The 22,129-nt window shown below is 42.1% G+C and overlaps 2 protein-coding genes across 6 annotated transcripts in view; both read right to left on the bottom strand.

The window, feature by feature from the left end:
• Positions 1–19,472, bottom strand: part of ralgps2 (Ral GEF with PH domain and SH3 binding motif 2) — a 73,962-nt gene extending 54,490 nt beyond the window's left edge. For 3 of the 5 annotated variants that reach the window (XM_051377929.1, XM_051377933.1, XM_051377932.1), the window contains exon 1: positions 19,300–19,472. The gene's annotated coding sequence lies outside the window, so the exon portion shown is untranslated. Of the gene's footprint in view, positions 1–6,965; positions 7,137–18,816; positions 19,056–19,299 lie in introns of those variants that run through there. The other 2 variants (XM_051377930.1, XM_051377931.1) reach the window with 2 other exon arrangements.
• Positions 19,473–20,182: 710 nt separating this feature from the next.
• Positions 20,183–22,124, bottom strand: LOC127350887 (cytochrome c oxidase assembly factor 7). The gene is made up of 3 exons (XM_051377939.1): positions 21,693–22,124; positions 21,437–21,577; positions 20,183–20,893 (listed from the first exon to the last, which is right to left on the bottom strand). Exons 1-3 carry the CDS (start codon positions 21,796–21,798, stop codon positions 20,448–20,450), a joined length of 693 nt encoding a protein of 230 aa, XP_051233899.1. The 5' UTR covers positions 21,799–22,124; the 3' UTR covers positions 20,183–20,447.
• Between the last annotated feature and the right edge of the window lie 5 nt (positions 22,125–22,129).

Genomic DNA, 22,129 nt, shown 5'->3' with positions numbered 1-22,129 from the left:
CCAGCCCCTGCCTGCAGCACTGCAGGCCTGTCTTTGACACATAGCAGCCCTGCAGGCCTCGCTTCTCAATCTGCTCCCACTGTGTGTGAGACCACCACAAATCTCCTTCTACCTTACGCTCCCAGTAAGACTCATAATTATGAACACAGTACTGGAGTCCTGGCATTCTCGCTGCTCAATCCTTTGATAGAGGAGTAAACATTTTTGCTCCACTTTGCTTTATGATAATAAAAAAAAAGGACCTTCTCTCTGTCACTGTCTGTATAATGCATGCACTGTACAGGCACGTGCTTTCTGCCTAGCAGTGACAGGGTTTTTGATGCATTTGAAAAGCATGCCGCAGATGCACCAAAGTCAGGGAGGCAAAGTAGGTCAGTGTGTTGAGCTGAGCAGTGAGGGATGTGGCAGCCCATTAAGCTGTGCCCTCCTCTGCCTCTCTTTAATACACATAGTACACACACAATCAGGGCATTCACACTGTTAGGAGCTGTGGGCCTCCAAAGTCAAAGCTGTTATCTTTCAGGCAAATTATCTTTCATATTTTAGTCGGCCTCATTGTCACATGAAGGGGACACACCGCACTGGGCTAAACCTGTAAACAAGTTAGGACTTAACCCACTTTAGCATCATGTTTTTAAAACATTTCCAAGCAGGATTTGCGTTCAAGATATGAAATGTGGGGTTTCTCCAATGATCTATCTTGCCCTGTTTTACAGAAACATAAAGAAGAGCCTTACTTCCAACTTTGATTATATCTGAGCCTGTTAATCACCACAGAGCTAGCCACTGGTGTTTTAGTAATGCTATGGCATCGAAGACCAGATCGAGGTTCTCGCTTTCCCTGGGCTCTAGTCAAGCCTTCCGGGGAGAACACTATTGATCTGGAGCTAAGAGGGGCTGGATTGATCACACATACTCTCTAATAACCTGCACGTACACACAGTAACACAGCATGTGGCTGCATGTCACAGCAGTTCGATATACACTCCTTTCACTCAGCAGGTTGGCTGTTCAAGCAGAGGCTGGTGACACTGCCTGCAGAGGGACAACGGTGGGTGTGCCTGTGTGTGTGTGTGTTGCTGTGAAGGGAACATGTCTAATGGCCCCTTCACACCGCCACTTAACATGCCGCTGATGTTCAGATCCTTCTGGAGGTCAATAAGTGGAGAGAGGCAGCACCATGGTCGTTTGAACCATAAGATTAAATTAAAAGGCTTATTGTTCCTCAAGAATTTCTCTTCAGTATTATGACTTATTGTTATTTTCTTTGTTGTTAGCTAAACTCAACCATGGGAAGTTGAATCACACACTTCTAGAGACTGTATATCAGGAGTCAAATTCCCAAAAATGAACTGTCATCAAATGTCATTCAGTCTTTTATTGTAAACAGCATCACTGCTGTACTGCACTGCTAAAAGCAGTAAACACATCTTATAGTAAATAAAGTACAAAATAAATAATAATAATAATACATTTAATGTCTCCACCTAGTGGTCGCTGTATTTTTAAACCCACTGGGAGTTTTGACCCTTTGAGGTTGCTGTAGCTGGTCAGTGCTGAAGCTGCAGAATAGAGCTACCAAGTCAGCAGCTATTAGTTATTTCCACAGAGAATAGGAAACACATGCCTGTGAGTATGAGCACACATTGTTTTGTTAAGCATGTTAAGTAAAATGGATCGTTTAATATTATTGCAATCGAAATACTAATTAATATAGCCCATTAATAATAATTTCTCATTCGTGGAACAGGTTTATCGTTCTGAGGAAACCCTTGGATTGCCAGAATAGCTTACACCCTTACACTTGTGTGCCCCGGTTAACACAGAACAGGAAAACATACTTCAGTGTCTCAAATACAAGGATTCTTCCAGACAAGAAGATTGCACATATTATGTTATTTATTATAGCAGCATAATGCCAAAGAAGAAAATATTTTAATGGTGCCATATCATTTTTACAGTATAAGCATTTTTTTTAGAAAATCAATAGTAATGAATCCAGTGACACTACTCAGACTCTCACCACGCTGTCACTGAACCAACTGTGCTCTACCCTCTAACACACTGAGCCATCAGTTCATGAATATTCAGGCCTGTCTGTGACTGGAAATGAGCATGATCTAGAAGGAAAACCAAAGGGCATGTGCTCAAGGGCATAGTGGGTGAAGCAAGAGAAGAAGCACAGGAAAGTGTGCATACAATTATCTAACTTTGAGCCTTATAGTATATTCACAACTCTTTCTCTTTGCTCATCATCAGTCCTTGAATTAGAACAGAAATGAGCCAGTGCTCTCAGCCAGCGGCAGCATAAAATTAGTTTCATTTTAGATAATATAGTCTGGTAACACTGTTTTTCAAAATACCCTCAATAGAACCTTCCTCCTTTTTTCCCCTCGCTTGGCTTGCCTGACTTCCTTTATAAATTAGTATTTTGGTCACATGATGTGCACAGAAGGTCACTAGTTAAGTGTAATGGATGAGCTGAGCTTGATATAACCCACTTGGATTCTGGGAGCAACTGAAAACATAAACTCTCAAAAACATTTTTATTAATGAAGTAAAAATACAAATGCTGTATATAGTAATTTATGATTCATTGTAGGACAACTTAACAAGCCCTTGCCACAAGGTTTGAAAGAATGTGCTAAAGTGAACTGCAATGTCTTTTAGTGCCTTTCTTCAACAACAAAGTTGGTTTTCTATGGAGGGGATTTCCTAAGTCGCAAAAACAACTTCTACATTATAGCTATTCAATAACAAATGAAACGTGTTGAGGTTGTCAACAGCCTGTTTGGGAACACTACCGCATTTTAGTGAGTAGTTCTGCTATATTTTATGTTCAACGCAAACAATTCAAATTTGCATCGATTATTAAATACAGTCACCAGGTCTGTCAGCTGGATGGGCATTGTGATGAAGTGCAGGTCAGCTGATTCTTGTTCTGATCAGGTGACAACAACATACAGAAGACATGCATGTTAACACATAATCAAAAGCACTCACCAGGCACCTAAACCTAGTTTGGTTAGATCTACCCTGTTTGTGAAATTCCATTTCCAGTTCTAAATCTGTGTCGTAGCAGCCGCTTGCACCATGGGGTGTGATTAGGCTTTTTTTAGATACACTTGCCTCTCTCCCTCTTTCTTTCTCCCCTTCTCCCTCAATCCCCACAGCTCTCCCGGTTGATAATTAGAGCCCGGGCTTTTACAGACAAGCAGTTCAGGCCTGTCCCTGCTCCTGTCCTTTCTCCTAGCACATCCCCCAGTGACACAGACACACTCGGTATGTACAACTCTCACAGAGCCAGATAACACTCTTGTTTCAATAGCCAAGGTCCTGCCTACAACTAGAGGCAGCAGTCAAAATGAAAAAAATGTTTAAAAGAAAAGAAAAAAACTAGTCCTACCAAGAGCCAACACAAGGGCACAACAGGTCTTAATAACAGTATCTGATTATCCATCAAATGAACCGAAGTGAAGCAGTGGCAAGCTTGTGAGTAGTGGCATGTGGCAGGGCCCCAGAGCAGCAGGCTGTCACGTGTGGGCAGAGCGATGGCCTACTGTTTGTGAGTATGTCTGTGTGTGTGCTGGCTTCAGCATGATTTGTGGCCCAAATGGGAGCAAGCAGGCAACCCAGCACAAGTTTAACTCTAGTGCTGAAGACTAGGCGACCCGAGCATGGTGACAGATGAGTGAGGTGGGGGGGGAAGAGAGAGGAAGCAGAGGAAGTGCAGAGCTGGCAGCAGCACTGATGTCTGTGGTCATTCCCTGCACGGACTATTAACAAGGAAAGGGCAGGCTAACAATACAAAGCAACAGAGCAGTCAGTCAGAGCAGCGATGTTTAGAGGAAACTGATACAATCTCTATGTGTTCCTCTATGAGTCTCTGAGGATTGGCACAAGTAAAACCCACAGCAGTAAAACCTCCTAATGGAAACAGAGCAAACACCAATTCAGGATGAAAGTGACACTGCATGCCCGACATAGACAAAACCATCATGATGCAAGGGTGTGCGTGCAGATGTGAAAGCAAGAGATAAACAGGAGCCCAAACTACTGCACAGTGGGCCACAAATAAAACCATCATAGCATGCTGATCATTCAATGTAACTCTGGTCAAACCGTTCAATAGATTGAGTGATGCCATGATTATCCTCTCGCTGTCACACTCTGCTACAACTTGACCCATCCTTTGGAAGGTAAGTATACATTTGGCCAAGTTGATGAAATGTTGGATGTACTTGACAGCATCCAACACCAAAATCAGTATAATATGAAAAGGGTCACTCATAGTGCTGAACCCACTAGAAACACAACACTCAACTATTTAGCACTATGTAGCTTTTAGCTCAATGTAGGGTTGGGTAATAAAACAATATACTGTATACTGCAAGATGACAGGTTTGTCAAACAGCAGAGATTTTGTTTTACTTCCTACTGAGGTAGTTATCCTTTTAATATTTCTGGATGGATCACATCATTACAGCGTCATGAAGCACATTGATTTGCCGGTATAGGTATTTATTTCACTGGATGTTATTTGTCTATAAACACCTACATGTTGTTATGGCCATATAAGAACATTTGGTGACAGGTTTGCAACTTTATTGGGTTAGTTTTACTTCTTTCATCAACTCACACTTTCAATGTTTATCCTAAAGTGACTGCTGATGAGCTCCTAAAGAACCATTTCTCCACTGGCAGGACACACACTGTAAGCTTCCTCAACTCTGGGGTTAAACTGTGTACACAGCATACATTAGGCCTGTAGCGACGCGTCAACGTCAAAAATACGTTGACGTCAAATTTCTGCGTCGACGCTTCGCCACAGCTCTACACACACACACGTGGGAGACCAAAACATTGCAGAATGGAGGACGAAACAGCAACCTCCTCACAGAAGTCCCAATAAAAGCCCCAATAAAAGAAAAAGTCCTAAAAAAACAGCTCGCCCTAAATCATCGAAGGTATGGGAATACTTCTAATTTAGTCCCAAACGTGAAGGTGTGGTTATTTGTGCTCTTTGCTGTTGTGCTGGTGTGGTATGCCAACTCGATTGAAATGGCCGGCTTGCTTGCTGTTATCTTCTTCTCGAGTGGCAAAGGGGTGCCTCCGTTTCAGAGAGAGAGCTAAGATGCGTTGGTTAGCCTAGCCCCACCAAAGTGCACACTGCTAGATCTATCTAACGGTAGCAAGAAGATTGCAGTAGCTTTTAACGTATCTGTCTAACGTTAGCTAACTCACGTTAATCGTCCAATTAGTCGTTAGATTAGTCGACTAATCGATAAAATAATCGCCAGATTAATCGTTTAATAAATAATCGTTTACCCCCAGCCCTAGCATACATGCAAGTTTGTTTTGACCTGAGAGTTAAGATTTTAAAATACCGGAGTCATGAAAATGCATATATATATACATATATATGTTGTACATTATTATGTTAATCACATTAATCAATCAGTTGCTATTTTGTATCTTGGAATACTACATCCAGAACATCAGTCACAGCATCAATGTTTTCCCCCCATTTAAAAAAAGAAATTATTACCAAACATGGTCTATAGACTTAACTCTGACTTTAATGAAAAATAACATTTACACATTTTAAGCAAAAGGTCCTGAGTGTGGGATCTGTGAAATGTCAGGTGTGAACAGACTAACCCTTGGGGTTGGGCAGAAATAAGTTTTAGTATCTTGAGTATTACTGTAATTGTCCATGGTTCAATGAACAAATGTAATCTAAATGGCAACAAAGCGACAAGTGCAGTGCCAGTGGTTAATGTGTCAGATATTAGTTGCACAACTATTGCTAACATTACAAAGCTGCAGACTGGATGATCAGAAGGACTTAAGAACTCTGAATTTGAAGAACTTACTGCACTTGTAATTAAAACGTCTTTACTACCTCCATTATATGCTAAATGTTCAGTCCAGCCTAACAAGTCTTATTAATTGAATCATTAAAGTCAGAGTATACAGAATAACAGATGATTAACTGCACAACTGCAGCATATTTCAGAGTCTGTTGTCTGTACACACTGCGTTGAGTTCGCACTGTAAACATATTATCTAAAGTTTTGGTCACAGCAGATTAGTGCAGACAGAGGTTTCCTGCCTATCTCAATCTAAGGCAGCATGTTTACAGTCAGATAGCCTGTTGTTTTTTCCCCAAACAGGCAACTAGTGTTGTCACGATACCAAAATTATTGTTTCGATACCGATACCAAGTCAAGAATTGCGATTTAGATACTTTTCTGTAGCAGAAGAAAATGGAAATATTTAAAATATGATGGTGATAAATTTGTCATAACAGAGGATCTAAATAGTTTATGTGTGATAGTAACAATAACTTGTGACTAACTTAGCATCTCTATATGCAGTGGTTATAGTGATAACTGCTAACATTTACTTAACCATAACATTACCATAATTAATAATAGGAAATAATGAGTTAACCTAATGTTATTCAAGCTGTGATATATGGATTAATATAGACTAATGTTTCCTGTACTTCAATGTCTGATTTCTTTGATGGTTAACTTTATATTTGAGTCCATAATTTCTTACAAGGCGTTCCACAAATACACCTCCTTTGCATAGATCTGTGCTCTTTAAATGCTGCAATAACCCAATATACATAAATCACTGACAAACATGCACATGCTCTGATTATAATCATATAGCCTATAGATCATTTTAGCTGATGTTTTGTGTGCTTTATTTTAGCAGCTTGCAAATGATTAAAGTTATCTGTGAAAGTTGCGTTTTCAGAGATGTTGAATTAGCCGTAGGCAGGCTATTGGTTAGCCATGAGGATAATGCCCATAGTTAGCCTACTATTTCTCTAGATAGCATCGTCAAACTACGGTGGTGCAAAATAGTGACTTCTCACAAAATAACCACAGCCTACTCATTTGACTTATTTAAGGGCATGAGCGTGGTTGTGTTATCTTTCACATACTAACCTGTCGGTCTTCAAACTCCTTGTACAACTCGGCGTGCTTGTCGGCCAAGTGTTTCGCCAGGTTCGATGAATCGGTAGCTTTGCCCTCACTGTCAGCAAGGTAGTACTTCCATATTTCACTCCTCGCGTCATCTTTTTCTACCAGTCGTGGACCGGCGGCCACAGTACCACTTGTGCTCGCACATGCAGCGATCTCGTTACAGTGTTTGTCACATGACAGCTGCAGCTTCTTTGCTGCGTGCGTGAGGAGAAAAAACACAGACGTCCATAGGGAGGCACTGGAAGCATGTGTTGCACACATCAACACGAAATACGACTCTTACAAATCTGGAACACGGTCATTCTTAAAAGTATCGATACTATTAAATTTAGGAATCGTGGCGTTTTTAATTTCCGAGAATCGCGATACTTTTGAAGTATCGGTGCACCGTGCAACACTACAGGCAACAAGGTTTAGTTAAAAACAACAACACAAAACTGCAAAAGTGACAAGGACGTTTTGAAACCACGGAGAATAAGTGATGCTGACATGATGTTAATGCAAGTACAACACTTCCTGTAACTGCTTTTTACACTAAAAAATAGGGATGGGCAATAATATATTGACAATGTGAAAGTTATATTACTGTCTATTATGATAATGAAACTATAACCGATACATAGAGCTGATAATAGCAAACTACAGGTTATGAACCTCTTGTTAAAATACAAAAATGTTAAATTATCAGTCAGCTTATCGGCCATGAGAAGAAGTTAATTACCAGTACTGGCTGCAAATGGATGCTGCTGCTGATTCAGAATCAGTTTTAAGTCAAATTGTGATACAAATAGAGATAGAATCAAATAATATGTTTCCTCGGATTCCCACCTCTACTATTTGTCCCCCAAAACAAAGGGGGTCACTTTACATAACGGCCATAATTACACACCGATTTTGTTAAATCATATTTTTCATTCAACAACTGATGTCCAGTGTTCAGTTTTTAAGCATTTTTTTTGTTCTAATGTTCTTCGGGTTATGAAGGTCTTTGAGTCACACTTTAAAAAGGAAAAACTTAAAGTTTCTCATTGTTAATATGAATAAGATCAAATGTGTGCGTGTGTATTCATCATTATTAGAACATAATGATGAATACAGCCTCCCTTTCTTTAAGCTAAAAGCACTGCTTCAGCAAACTGATGGTGTATGAGTAAAACATCCTTATCTCCATCTCTGTCTGCCACTCATACTATGGTTCGTTCACCTTCACCTTGAGGGTACCACAAAGGCAGACAGGCAGCATTTCCCAGGACTAGGCCCTGAGGGCTTTGGAGTGAGACACACACTTAAGAGACATTGCATGCTACAACCTGACAAACCATACAATTATGAGAGAACAAACACACACACATAAAAACCCACAGTCTTGGTCCAACAATACCTTCTTTCTAGAAAGGAAAAACTCTGTACATCCTGGCTCCGGAAACTGGCTACGGTAGAGACTAATAGACAAACCCCCGGCTGTATGAGCCTGCTCCCATCAGCCAAATGGCCATAAGGTCTTAACGTTTCTCCAACAAACACTCCTCATTTGATCCCAGTTGCATACACGCCATAGCCATTGTGTGGGAGGATTGCTTGCTCATTGGTCTAGCCAACCTTGCAGTTGGACTGAGATCTAACATTTGAAGAGGTAGTTTTATGAGGTAGAATGAGATTAGAGAAAGTTGGGGGAGCAGCTCTACTGGAAAAAACAGACAGAGTGCTTCTCATCCTGCTGTACTGTACTATCTGTCCTTTTTTTTTTTTTTAAAGTACTATCTCTCAAGTCATCCATTTCCCAGATTCAATACAACAATGACCTCATCCTCCTCCAACAAGTTATTCTGTCTTCTTTTAGGTTGGCCTACTCTGCTCAGATACTTGACCCAAAAGAGAAGTGCACCAGCCAATAACGAAACTCAGACTCTGCAGTGGCTTTAAAAGCAAACACACTGTAGGCAAGCTATTGTTAGTTGTATATCCTCTGTATGAATACGCTCTTCACAAGATAAAAAGGAAAGCCAAGATAAAGGGAAACTTTTTTGAGTTGAGAATAAACCTCTGTGTTTCTGATACTGTTGTATTGTATTTTGTTGTAAGATTAGTTTGGATCCAGAGTCACTTTGAACCTGCTTAACTGAGCAAAAACTGAGATAACAGGCCTCCCATACAGCTTAACACATGCTCTCTCAGACACACACACACACACACACACACACACACACACACACACACACACACACACACACACACACACACACACACACACACACACACACACACACACACACACACACACACACACACACACACACACACACACACACACACACACACACACACACACCTGCATGCATGACTTCCTCTAACATGGCATTGCCCTGTCTCCAGGGCCTGATAAAACGTCCAATTACAACTTAAAACACAAAGGGAGCGCTGCCGGGAGGGAGAGGCAGAGGAAGAATAAGAGTCCATTTCCAACAGAACGAGAACCGAAACTGCTGGTCAGAGAGGGACATGAACTACACCCGTACACACACATACACACAGTTGTTTGCTCTAAGAGTTCACTAGGTCAGAGGTCACATGGGGGAATAAAACAGGACACCCACACACACAGAGGTCAAGGGAAAACACAAGAGAGATATGGAAGGAGAAAAGGCAGAAAATGTTGTTAGATCCTTTAAGAAAATCAAACTCCATGGCAGAGAAAGAAACAGGCAGATAAGAGACAGACGGAAAGAGCAAAGAAGAAACAACAACAACAAAATGTCATGAAAACAGAGAGTTTTGCCTAATCTGGCCATGGCTGCCTCCCAAATATGGCGAATACTTACTATTCCCATCTGATAGCAGCTATGAGAGATTGATTCTTTCATCTTTCTCACATAAGGCAGAACAACGTTACACTGTGTGCTTCTTCCAGTTAGGGTGTGTGTACGCAGAGAAAAAGGGAGAGGGGGAGAGGGAGCCTTCATCTAATGGAAGAGGAGCAACAGCTGAGACTGAAGAAAACAGCTGTATCTCTTCAACGCCTGCACTGCTCCCCTCCCCCTCTCCCTCATCCCCTCGCTCCCTGAATGAGCCCCTCACACCCCTTTTCTGACCCTCCCTCTCCCACAGAGCAGCATGGCCAGGGGCTACTCTGTCTGCACACACACAAATTACAATATGTGCCCAAGACAGATACAACTGGTTCGAGCCTCTGTTCTTCTCTCGGAGGACAAGTACAGACAGGATGCATGTGCTACTAAACATTAATCTATTGACTAAAAATAGGAAAGACATTGTTTCCAGCAGCAATGTCGCCCTCCCTCTTCTCTTCCCAAATCCTTCCAACCCTCCCAGCTTTATCAGATTCTGTGAGACAAAAGGAAACCAAATAAACATCCAGGTTATGCTATACCAGTCACTTGTTTTTACAGAAATTTGCACATTCAAAATCAAAAAATGCCAGAAAATAAGAATTTTCATAAATAGTGCAAATAATCCTTTACGGCAACATCAAACATTAAAAATGCGGAGCAGACAAATACTCCACCTGTTAACCAAATTAATTCATAACAGCTGTATAAATGTGGGAAGATACAATGTACTGCCATAATGATCCAAGAGTTAGGTACTCAAAAAGGTAGTTATATTATTCAAATAGTAATAGTTGAAAAGGAAATACACACTCTTTCTGAAACTTAATGCAAAGATTTGTGCAACATTACGTAAACCTACATTTCTACTGTTACATTTGAATTGAGTACAGTCCGTGTGTAGTACAGTCTGTGCTACTTTTGTTTACGCTTTGCCTGGAATAAGCAATGATGCGAGTACTCTTATGTAAGGTCAGATGACATCCACTTTGAATTCAGAAACTGTGTGAATGAAATGAATACACCCAGTTTGACAGTTGGTGATGTAAAGAAGTGTGTAACTGTAGGCATGTGAGTGCAAGTCCCAGTGTGCATGTCAAGACCCGACCTGTGGGAAACCTGACAATGGCGACAGGAAACGGGTTGCCTCAGTCACACGAATCTAAATGGATTCTTTGGGTACGAGAGAAACGCATGTGCTTGGGGAGTGAATCATCACTGTTCATTCATGGAAGAGGTGCTGGATGGTAAAAACGAGATGTAAGGGCACAACAGGTGCGGAGGATTAATATACTGTACCTGAGACGGGTTCGTCTGATGTTAAGGAAGGAGTGCAAAAGAAAGTGTTGGAAGAGCAAGAGAGCAAAAGGGGAGAGAGGAGGAAAGAGAGGTGGAATCATGTTTGTCTGTATCTGATCTATTGTCTTTGGCAGGGTTCAAGACCAAGTTCACAAGTTTCCATGACATAGCCAAGGCTCTCAGTTTGACTACCAAGCCAAAACAGTCCGGGTTTAGACAGATAGATGAGGCTGTGTTTGTTGTAAGACCACAATGCCTTGTCTCCAGCACTGATACAGACAATCAGGACAATATGCAGGGGAAGTGGAAGGGTGCGGCATCTCTCTGTTTATGTACAGGGGGGTTGTAGCCTGGTCTTCATTCTGTATCTGTAGAACAAAACACCACGATAATCCCAACACCCATTTTACTCAAAATACCTGAGCGCACACATTGGTCCAGTGTAGTGAGAGCAGCAATCATGCAGCTTACAGCTCAGGCATGTTTTAAATGCTGTTGAATGCTCGGCTAGAGATATGTTTGTCCAAGCCAGAGGACGGCGTTTACGAGTAGTGGCGTGATGGATGATGCTGGAAATATGTGCGGTTGCAGTGTTTCCCACAGGATAACAGTTTAAGTGTGGCGGGGACGGGGGGATATTAAGCTATTAAAATTATTTGAAAGACACTTATTTATTATGTATTACTTATATTATATATTACTTATTTCCCTACTTAACTCTCTGACTAATTCAATCACCTTGTTTTTTCCTTTAGTAACATAACTCTTGTCCACACAAGCCACACACACACCTACACATCTACTCTGGTCTGTGTCATACACCGGCTTGCCCCTTGAGCCATGTGTGATGGATGCTCGTTGTTAATGGCGGAGCCTATCCTAACGATCGAAACCCACGCAACAAATGATATCGGCAACAGCTGACGTGTTTACTGCGGTTCATTCTTGCATTACCTTGTCCGCACTAGATCAGTACGATTGTTAGTAGACTGCACAGGAAGGGCAGAGCGAGGGGAGATTGTCCACTAGTTAGTCCAATGCGGATACTCGTACTGTGAGTGCACAATGTTAGAGAGAAATTTAAAACTATATTCAGTTTGTTATGAAACTATGGCGGGGGAAATTAGACTACAGCTGGGTGCCATAGTCTAGGTAATTAATGGGAAACACTGGGTTGCTAGTTACTTACTTGGTACACGTAGTGTTTATATCCACAAGGGTAAACCAGTGCTTTCTTCCCTATCTGAAGCCCACAAGCATTCTTTCTCAACCTTAACACTTAAATCCAGATTAATGATTTTAACACTCATTTTACTATACTATTCTAATTTGCAAATCATAACATTTCATAAAAATCTCCTCTCTTACCATATTCTTTTAAGGAGGGCCTTGCTTCCTTGCTTTGTACTCCACATTCAAATGAAACTTCCTCTGGTGAGAATGTTCCAAAGTTAAAATGCCACATGAAACAGGAGGCAAAAGACAGCCTGAAAGTGTCAGGTGGAAAGAGAACCTCATAGCTGACATTCTGCATGGCTTCAAGGCTGGGCCCTTTTACTATAGCCCTGTCCCTGACCTAACCTTTGACCCCTCACCTCAGGACCCCACACACCTACAACCTGACACACCAATCCCATACCAACGCCCATAGGCTGGGTGTGACGAGCTGTTTGTGATCAAGTAGGGCTTGGTATTAAACCTAATTATTATATAATTAACCAATTTGTGTCAATCGCACAGGGCATCAGAAACTTGTGTACCAAAAGTTTTGTTTTGTCCTCAGATTTTTCATGAATTAACTCATAGTTTTTCAGGATAAAATACTACGGCTGCCCCCAACTAAAGAGTTTGGAAGTCAACTAATAGTCATTAGTTAAAGCCAATTAGACAACTAGTCGTTTATGATATTGATTAAATTATTGTATGTAGGGATGCACCGATCGACATTTTTTCACTTCCGATCCGATCCCGATACCTGAATTTGGATATCGGCCGGTACCGATACTATTCCGGTACCAGAGCTCTGTTTGCTTTAATATTATTATTATTATCATTATTGTTGATTTTATATGAGGCTAAAATAAACTCCTCAACAGGCAAGTATGATACGTATGTATGCATGTATGTCCCAAAAGGCAACTTGAGGTAAGTATAAGGTCAGAAAAGGAAGTCAGAAAAACAGGAAATCCTATTAAAAGGAAAAATCCCATCCTGGAAACAAATATGCAACTGTAAGGGTTTCAAGCTGATTGTCATGTCAATATTTATTAAATTTCCAAAATGTCAAATAATTGAAATATAAGAAAAGTGCAATAAGTGTAAACATGTTACACACACACACACACACTAATCCCTTTAGCTTTCATGTTGTCTGCCTGGAGTCTACCTTGTTTTCGGAATGACTCCAGAAGTGATTCCTGACAGCTCCTTTTGTCTTTCTGCCCCTGCTCTTCTTCTTCTTCTTCATATGGATTTCCAGCAGTTTAGACGCTTCTAGGCATATTACTGCCCTCCTCAGAAAGTCACTCTAAGGATAATGTTACTGCTTCAAATTTTCATATATAGCCCTGTATCGTGTAAGAACTGTAATACTACTTTAACAATCAAGTGGTGGTTCTCATTTTGACCCAATAATCCTCGTGCTCTTTCGTGTGGTGCTTTTCTAAATGTTTGATTGTGTTCGTAGTGTTGTACGACGCGAGGGAGCTTCCACCTCTCTGAATCACGGCTTTGCTAGCTGGCTGCAAAGAGCAGAATGGATTTCCTGAGCGGGGGTAGAGCCCGTCTACGGAGAGCCTGGCCACTCTCTATTAAGTCCCATTGTACCGAATTTTGGTTGCAGTTCCACCAGAGTTGCACTGGGGGCGATCGCCCATGAGTTTCACCTGATTGTGGTTGAGAAATCTCAGATTTGATTGTAGTTTTTGCAAGTTCAACATGGGTTATAGGTCGAAAGTTGAATGAACAAGTACTTATGTCCTTTCGATTTCTTACAGGTTGAGTTGTTGTAGCATTCTGCTAATGAACGCTGATTGGTCAGTGAAGGACTGATTACGACCAGAGATCCCGCTTGAAGGCATCGTGGCATCCGAAGCGGGACATAGATATTTCGGCGTGGTGTTTAAAACAGCAAAACAAAAACTCTTTCTAGCACGTGTATTGACAGGGAGAGCCTAACCTGTGTCAGCTGTGTCGATGCCTCGAGGGAAAAGGAAGTGCAGAGCGCAGAAGCACAAAGTGACTCGAGGCTTGCCGTAAAGCAGCATCTCTGGCCGCACGTTGTGTATGATGTCATTGACATTTTAAAAGACTTTTTAAAGCAAATAAGTGACTCTAAAAAATCTAACACCCAGCAATGTGTAATTTCTTTGCATCCCCTTTCGAATGCAACATTCAAATTACTAGACAAAAAATTATATCCTGAGAAAAGTGGATTTTGAGGCTCCATAGACCGCCATTCATTCTGCACTCATCCTGTGAGCGCCCTCATATGGAACTGCAACAGTTCAGAAGACAGAAGTGTACCGAGAGTGGAACTTCTCCCTTATTAGACATTGGCGGGGGCGTGTGTCATAACTCTGTCTCATTGAGCCGCTCCTCCTTCAGGAAATCCATTCCACAGTTTGCAGCCAGCTAGCAGACTGGCCGGCAGGAATCACTTGTGGAGTCGTCTCAGCAGACATCGTTAAAAGCACAGACATGGCTCATGGATATCGGATATCTCTGCAGGTTGGATCGGGAAAATCCGATATGTGAATTACGCTGGTATCGGTCCCGATACTGGATCGGATCGGCCCCATCCCTATTTAAATGCATATATATCTATATTTTATCTATTAAATGCTAACAGCAAATGCGCTAATAATCCTTAATGTGTCGGAAAAAACACTAAGGAGACAGTATAACATTGCACAAGTCTTGCTGTTTAAAACTCACGAATGGAGTTGTGAGTGACGTTTTTGCTTTTTTTGCGTCTATCCGAATAACGAAAAGCGGGTCGGATAAGATTATTCTCAGGGACTAACGATTAGTCGACCTTTAGAGGCAGCCCTAATGGATTTGTAAATGTAGTATATGTCAACACATTGTGAGGGATACTGCCTAATAATTTGACAGAACGAATCTTAGGCGGACAACACAGGACTTAAAATAGCATCAGATCCCACTCACAAGAAAGCACAGAGAAAAAGAAACAGAGAGCAAACTAACACAAATGAGGAGCTAGGAACTAGAGAGGAGAGAGGGGTATGGTTGTGCAGTAGTCCACCCGTTGCACAGTCCTTCATGTGTGAGCCTTTCCCATCAGCGGTTAAATTCAGGCTAAAATGTTCTAAAAAGCGGCACGCCTCCTGCCGCCGCCAGGCCTATTGTGGCGTGCGTTTAGCAGGGTGTGTTTTGTCTGTGTGTGTGAGAGAGAGTGTCAGCCATCAGTCACAAGTGTGTGTGTATGGTCTTCTGTCAGTGTCCCAACTGCTCTCGGTGGCCTCACTAGTTCTAAACAAGAGCTGTGATTACAACACAGCAGGAACCACATGGTAAATACACTCATAACAACACGAAGAGGTGGCTTTGCACAACTTCCTCAAAACGTTGTTCTGTGTACAACAAAAAAGGCCCATTGCTCAACCTACGCAGTGAAACATAGTGCCTGCCTCTGATATTTATGAGTGAAAGCTAGGACGTGCATTATCCTTGTCTTTTATCTCCTTCTCACACATTCGCACACAGACATGCACGCAGTCAGCTAGTCAGGTGTTAGCCAAGCTCACATCTACAACACCCACTTCACCCGACTGCCAGCAACATTAGAAACACCTCATATATAAGAAGTCTTTATCAAACACACAATCGCACACAATGGTATTATCAGTGTTCCAAAACAACTTGTCAAGCTCAGATATCTTTTATACTACTCACTGTAGTAACAGAGAAGTTGGATGACTGTGTGGAGTTGACAAAAAAACCGGAGCAGAAAATGAGCACAGATAACTAGCTTTGTATTTGTACTGGTGGCAACAGAGCCGAGGCTGGGAAGGCATCAGAGGAAGAGTGTGACGACATGTGACTTCGCAGTTCCATCTGTGCTGAATGGATGTGCCAGACACACGCATAAAGTTACCCTGGCAACTGAGCAACAGCACTGGTTGGAGGTCACACAGAGAAAAGGCTTGATGCGGACCTAAACGCCTCTAGAATATGTATAGTACTCAGAAGGAGGCTACAAAATTATTCACTCAGAGAGGAAGTCAAACAGTATGCTGTGCTCTATATGTTACACACTTGCTTGCACCGAAACATTTCACATAAACTGTGTAGTGAATATGACGCAATGCAGAGCAGAGACATATAACCTGAGAAAGACCAGGGACTGAACTTGATGACGCAAACGTGCTTCAGTGTTTTATCCCTTTCTCTTGTAAACACACAGCTCTGATTCGGAAAGGGGAGTTTCATTTCACACACACAGATGTAATCTCTAACTAATCACATTTGCAGGCCTTGGACAGAGCAGTTACACCACAGTGCTGAACAGATGGGCCCACGTACACGAGGCATCTCTGGGATTAGCTTAGCCCAGAAGGTGGAGGTGGTATGTAGAGTTACCAAGGGACGGTGTCTAAAAAGTAGCTGGTGCTCAAATGGCAATGAGGGGAGTCTTATCCAAGCACATATTGTGATTCAGAAATAGAAAACTGGAATTGAATCCTAAAGGTATATCCTCTGAACGAGTTTCTCCCTCTGACTGCGACATCACAATGTTTTCAGCTGTTGGCTTACATGCTTGCAACGACAAAACATTCAGCCGTAGATAATTATGTGTTATACAGAAAGTGGTGTGACTGAAAATAAGAACGGCCTCCCAACCAAGTGTGCTTTAGCATATCCTCTGGGCACTCACACTGTTACTGTTGGCAAGCAACAGATATGCAACGTGACGCTCTGAGGAAGAACAGGATGAATCCAAAAACACACAATGATAAGTCATTGCAACATTTGTAAATAGAAGTACAGATGGGACTTGTGTTGCTTTAGAACAACAGTGCAAATCTCCACACTGGATAGAATACTGAATCAACCATACTGTATTGGATTAAGACCTAAGCCCTTGTAAGACTGCTTCGGTTAACGTTTCAGATGTACCCTTTCACACCCACTGTCCATGTCCTGCAGGTCAAACTTTCACTGGTACACTATAACAACTATCACAGCGCTCTCCTGGGGTTAGCCTGAGTCAGAACAAGTAAATGTGAAGACCTCCTGCATTTGGAAATAATTGTTTCATCTCAACTTTTGGGCTTAAATTAAAATTAATTGTACTATTATTAAACCACTAAATTAACCAATGCCTTCAGAACTAGTACCACAGCGATCCTCGACACTACCTAATGAATACACATCCTGCATCTTTTTACTGTTGGAGAACACTGAAGCCAAATGAGCAGCCTTTACTGCCTAACACGACACCACGGCACTGTTAAGGCACGCCAGTCATGAGTCTGAACCAGCGACCTCTGGGTCATATGTTAAGTGTCGAGAACAGCAGCTCCACACAACCATACTAAATATCGATATGGAACATTCCTTAGAGCCCTTTAAAATGGGTTGCTCGCAACAGCAACGTCACACAGGAGACTGACAAAGAGTGTGTTAGATAGGAGGTCTGAGCAGAGGGAGGCTTTGTTTGCAGAGAAAAAAGGCAGCCTAATAGTGAAAAGGGCGTAAATTCAGATTATAATGAATTCTGCTTGACAGTTAATAGAGCTATCCCTCGCAAGTGTGCGTGCCTCCAGCGCATGTACTTATCTTTACATATTCCTGACCTCACAAATTAAGGAAACAACGACAGATAAAGTGAAGTGTGGTGGGACAGCTCCCAAAAGTTTGAGCAGATTGTTGCACTGACCACTCTTATCAGACCAACATTGTCACAGATTCATTTGACATGAAAAGGTCAACATACCTTCAGACACTGCCCAAATAATGATAAACGTCTGGCCTGTATGCTTTTTGGAATTATAAAGCGTGTTTGGCATAGGGTTACAAGAAATAAATATCTAATTGAAGACTATCACTCATTTAAAATGATGTTATTGATTGGCAAATTAGATTACATTAATGGATGTAGACGGTTATAAGGCACATGTAGAGCAGCTTGCTGAATGTGAGTGTTGTTGTGAGTGACTAACTTCACAAACACCTAGCAGCTGAACATGGGAGGAACCTCTCCAGCTCATGCTCTGAAACTTTGCCTCATTTGAATAATTTCAGGGCATCGGGGTTGAGAGCGGTTGGTCAGCCCTTTCTCAGACTCAAAACACCCTCTCGTCTTGTCTTTTGTGCCTATTTTATAACCCAAAATATGCTACAGCTAAGACAAGATAGGCTACGGTCGTACACATTATTGTTCGTGGGTGAACCCACGCCACACCCAAAGCACTCCCCGGAGGGCAACTGTGCAGGGGGTTCGCCGCCAATGAGCTACCCAGAGCAGAGCGCCTGCAGCGGGTAAGGCTGTTCATAAGCTCTGCTGGGCTAACAGTACAAACGGGTAGACATAAAGCCCCCCGCCCCCGACCCCCGTCTCCCTTAAACAACAGTGAACTGTGTGGCGACTGAAGTAAACAAAAGTAAAACTGCACGGAATGAATCACAAATTGCTAACTCACTGACTCTCCTCGCTGTTTTCTCAGAGGTTTCCACATTAGCATGTTGCCATTCCCGCTAGCTTGATTCGGTGGCTAACTTAGCTCGAAGAGGGAGCGCATGATTTATTATTAGCATTATATTAAACTCCTCGGTGCTGCCGTGTGCGGCGGGGCGACCGTGTCTTCACGTGGGTGGACGAGAAAATAAAATAATGGCTCCAATAAACCACTGCACACAGCTACAGACAGTCTGCGTTACAAAAACAGGGACCAGGTCTCTCTCTCATCGGTTCCCCCACACCTCACAGCCCCCCCCTCCTCTTTACGGAGGCCGATTTACTTTGATAACGGAGCATCCTGCATATAAAAAGAAACACATCCAAACCGCTCCGTGGCTTAACGTTACGTTGGCTAGCTACCTCGACGGCTCTGTGTGTGTGTGTGTGTGTGTGTGTGTGTGTGTGTGTGTGTGTAACTGTAACTTCGTACAGTTGTGTAACTCACCGAAGTGCGCCGGTGTTGTCTTTCCTCTCCTGATATTCCAGCGGGTTCATCAGAGGCCAGCAGAAGACAGCAGCAGCAGCAGCAGCAGCCCGCTAACAGCTTTGAGGCTAACGCTCAGGACACGACGATGCGCCTCTCAACAGCTGTGTTCTGTTTTGAATGAGGACTGAGGAGGCGCACGACGGGCGGAGCTTCCAGCATGCAACCGGACCAGTCCGCCCATCATCCTCAACACACAGGCTTAGTTTAGAGCTAGCTTTAGACCCTTTTTTTTGCCAGTGTCTGCATTAGCTGCAGGTTGCTGAAACAGCGTGGGGTTATAATGTTGATAAAAGGTATAAATAAATAAACCTATTGTAGTGGCTGCTGATAAAGCGCCCTGTGAGAGATTTGAAAAGGGCGCAAAGTTCATGTCTTTGAGTCTGACTCCCTCTTGTGGTGCTACCGCCGTTGTGCCCGCTCCAGTGACGGTGAAACTACCCGGTATTACATGGGCTTTAGGCACTATGTCCTACTGTAGTTGATCATTAAGACATTTAATTGGTGTTCACCAGTTTTAATGATATTGTGCCCATCACTGACAGTCGGGTACTCAAGAGCATCTCAACTTGAGGCCCCACACATTTGTCATGTTCCACAAGGTTTGTCCATTTCTCTCTTCTAGGTTTTGTTCAAAATAAAACAAAATAAAAATTAATTTTCAAACAGTGCTATATAATATCAACAACATACAGATGACATATTCATATGAAATACTGTATGAAGACAGAAAATGATCTGATGACAGTGTAACTGCCCTTTGACCCTATAAGCTCATGCCATCAGTTTCTACACCACAAATCATAGACTTTCAAAGGCATAATTAATAATCAGCTACAACACATGAATCACAATTCATTTTATTGTTTAAATTTACGTTATCTTGAATACATTTGGCTGAAATCTTCCTATACAAACAGTGTCTACAGAGTGTAAAGGATGTAAAAATGTTCACCATCTTTTTTTAAACAGACCATCTCTTGCCTTTGAACCATCCTGAACAGGTTTTGTTTGTGCACACTTATACTTGTTCTCAAAAACCAACCTGACTGAACACCACGTGTGTAGACAAACCAAAACAATGAGCCTTGAATTTAACTGTGTCACATTCACTCCCCGAACTTGAGCTGCCTTTCCTTCTCCAAACCATGCAGCTGCCTCGCTCGATTTTTCAGCTCCTCTGCTTTCTTTAAATCCTTCTCCGTACCATCCCCAAGTTTGTACATACGACTAGCATTGGCGCAGCCCCACACATGTCCCAGCTCACAAGCCCTGTTAGCGTACTTCAAAGCTGCAGTCATATCTGGTGGCAGGCCTTTGGAATTGCCCTCAATCAACAAAGCGCTGAGGTTAAAGCAGGACGGAGCGAAGCCACCAGCGCAGGCCTTCTCGTAGTACTGCCGAGCTGCTGTGAGGTCGGGTCCTCCCTCCATAGCTCGTCCATCGTGGGCTAACAGACCAACGTTATGGCAGGAATCTATAGACTTCTTTCCTCCAGCATTGCAGGAGCGCATAAAGCAGGAGTATGCTGTTTTCAGACACTGAGTCACTCCACCTGTAGGAAGAAGTAAAATCCATCACTTGAATAAAAAAAAGACACATACAACATTAAAACACCTTTGTTGCATGCAAGATTTTAAGCAAGTAAAAGTATCTAAATTAAAAGTTTAAAAAATGTGCACATACATGGTCAAATCTGTTGCCTTAAAGTTGCTTTTTTTTAGTCTGAACAAATAGTAAAACTACAAGTGTACTGAATTTACAGTTATATGATAAAGAAAAAGCCTTTTGAACAGATATTTATTTTTAGCCAGCTACTCATTTACAACACTAACTTCTATGTAGTAGGTGGTCCAGTTACTTAACTACTGCTGTTGAGTAATTGAAACTCCAAGAAATCATCACAATTAATATTGTTTTCATATGTTTCTTGTAAAATTGTATCTTGCAATATAAACACTAACTTCAACCCGTAAAACCTCAATAATAAAACTTAACCTTAAAACTTTTAAACTTTTTAGAGTAAGTGTAACACAGAAGGATCCCAAACACCAGAGAAGATGTATAATGAGAGCAATAAGGCACAGTACTGTTTTACCTTTGCCTGTGATATGGTAAGACCCCAGTTTATAGCAGCTCTCTCCATGTCCGTGCGTCTCACAGTTCTGTTTGAGCACTTGTGCTGCAGATTCATAGTTCTTCTTCACCCCTTCAAAGTAGTCTGCGAGCCTTTGGCACCCTAAGAAAACATGTCACAAGGATAAATGACAAGGCAAGCATAACGAACACAGATCAAACATGTAGTTCCCCATTGTTTCAGCACCAGTGAGCTGTGGACAGCGCAGTGTTTTTACCTTCAGGATCCTTTTCTTTGTAGCACTGGAAGCTGTACTCTACTCCCAAATTATCCAAAAACTGCTTCACTTCCTTCTCATCTTCAAAGTTGATTAATCCAGCCATACTGCAACTTGCACTACAGTCTTTGAACTTTCCTATACTCACATGGACTGAAGGCTCAGCTCCCACATCCACTGCTAAGAGTGACCTTGGTGAATGAGTTACTGAGCGATGTTACAAACGCGTTTCACTCAAATAAATCCCTCAACAGAAGACCCTTACCGTGAACCATAGAGTTGTAATAAAAGCGTACTATAGTATATAATATCTCATTAGATAGTTCTCCTTTGAAAACAGAAGGAGTACATAATCATGCGTGTCTCCACTCTCCTGATGATCGCTTCCTGGTTTCATAACCCTCCTTCGCCGGCTTCCGTAGTCCAACCCCCTCGCT

The sequence above is a fragment of the Dicentrarchus labrax genome, unplaced genomic scaffold, assembly GCF_905237075.1.
Source record: "Dicentrarchus labrax unplaced genomic scaffold, dlabrax2021, whole genome shotgun sequence".
Lineage (NCBI taxonomy): Eukaryota > Metazoa > Chordata > Actinopteri > Moronidae > Dicentrarchus > Dicentrarchus labrax.
Note: the sequence above shows the minus strand (reverse complement) of the source record. Positions and strands in the feature narration are given on the sequence as shown.

Excerpts from the sequence above, each read along its gene's own strand:
- LOC127350887 (XM_051377939.1), bottom strand. The coding sequence starts at position 21,798 with ATGGCTGGATTAATCAACTTTGAAGATGAGAAGGAAGTGAAGCAGTTT. Across the intron at positions 21,578-21,692 it reads CAAAGAAAAGGATCCTGAAG|GGTGCCAAAGGCTCGCAGAC; the intron begins GTAAAAACACTG and ends ATGTTTTCTTAG. Across the intron at positions 20,894-21,436 it reads TTACCATATCACAGGCAAAG|GTGGAGTGACTCAGTGTCTG; the intron begins GTAAAACAGTAC and ends TTCTTCCTACAG.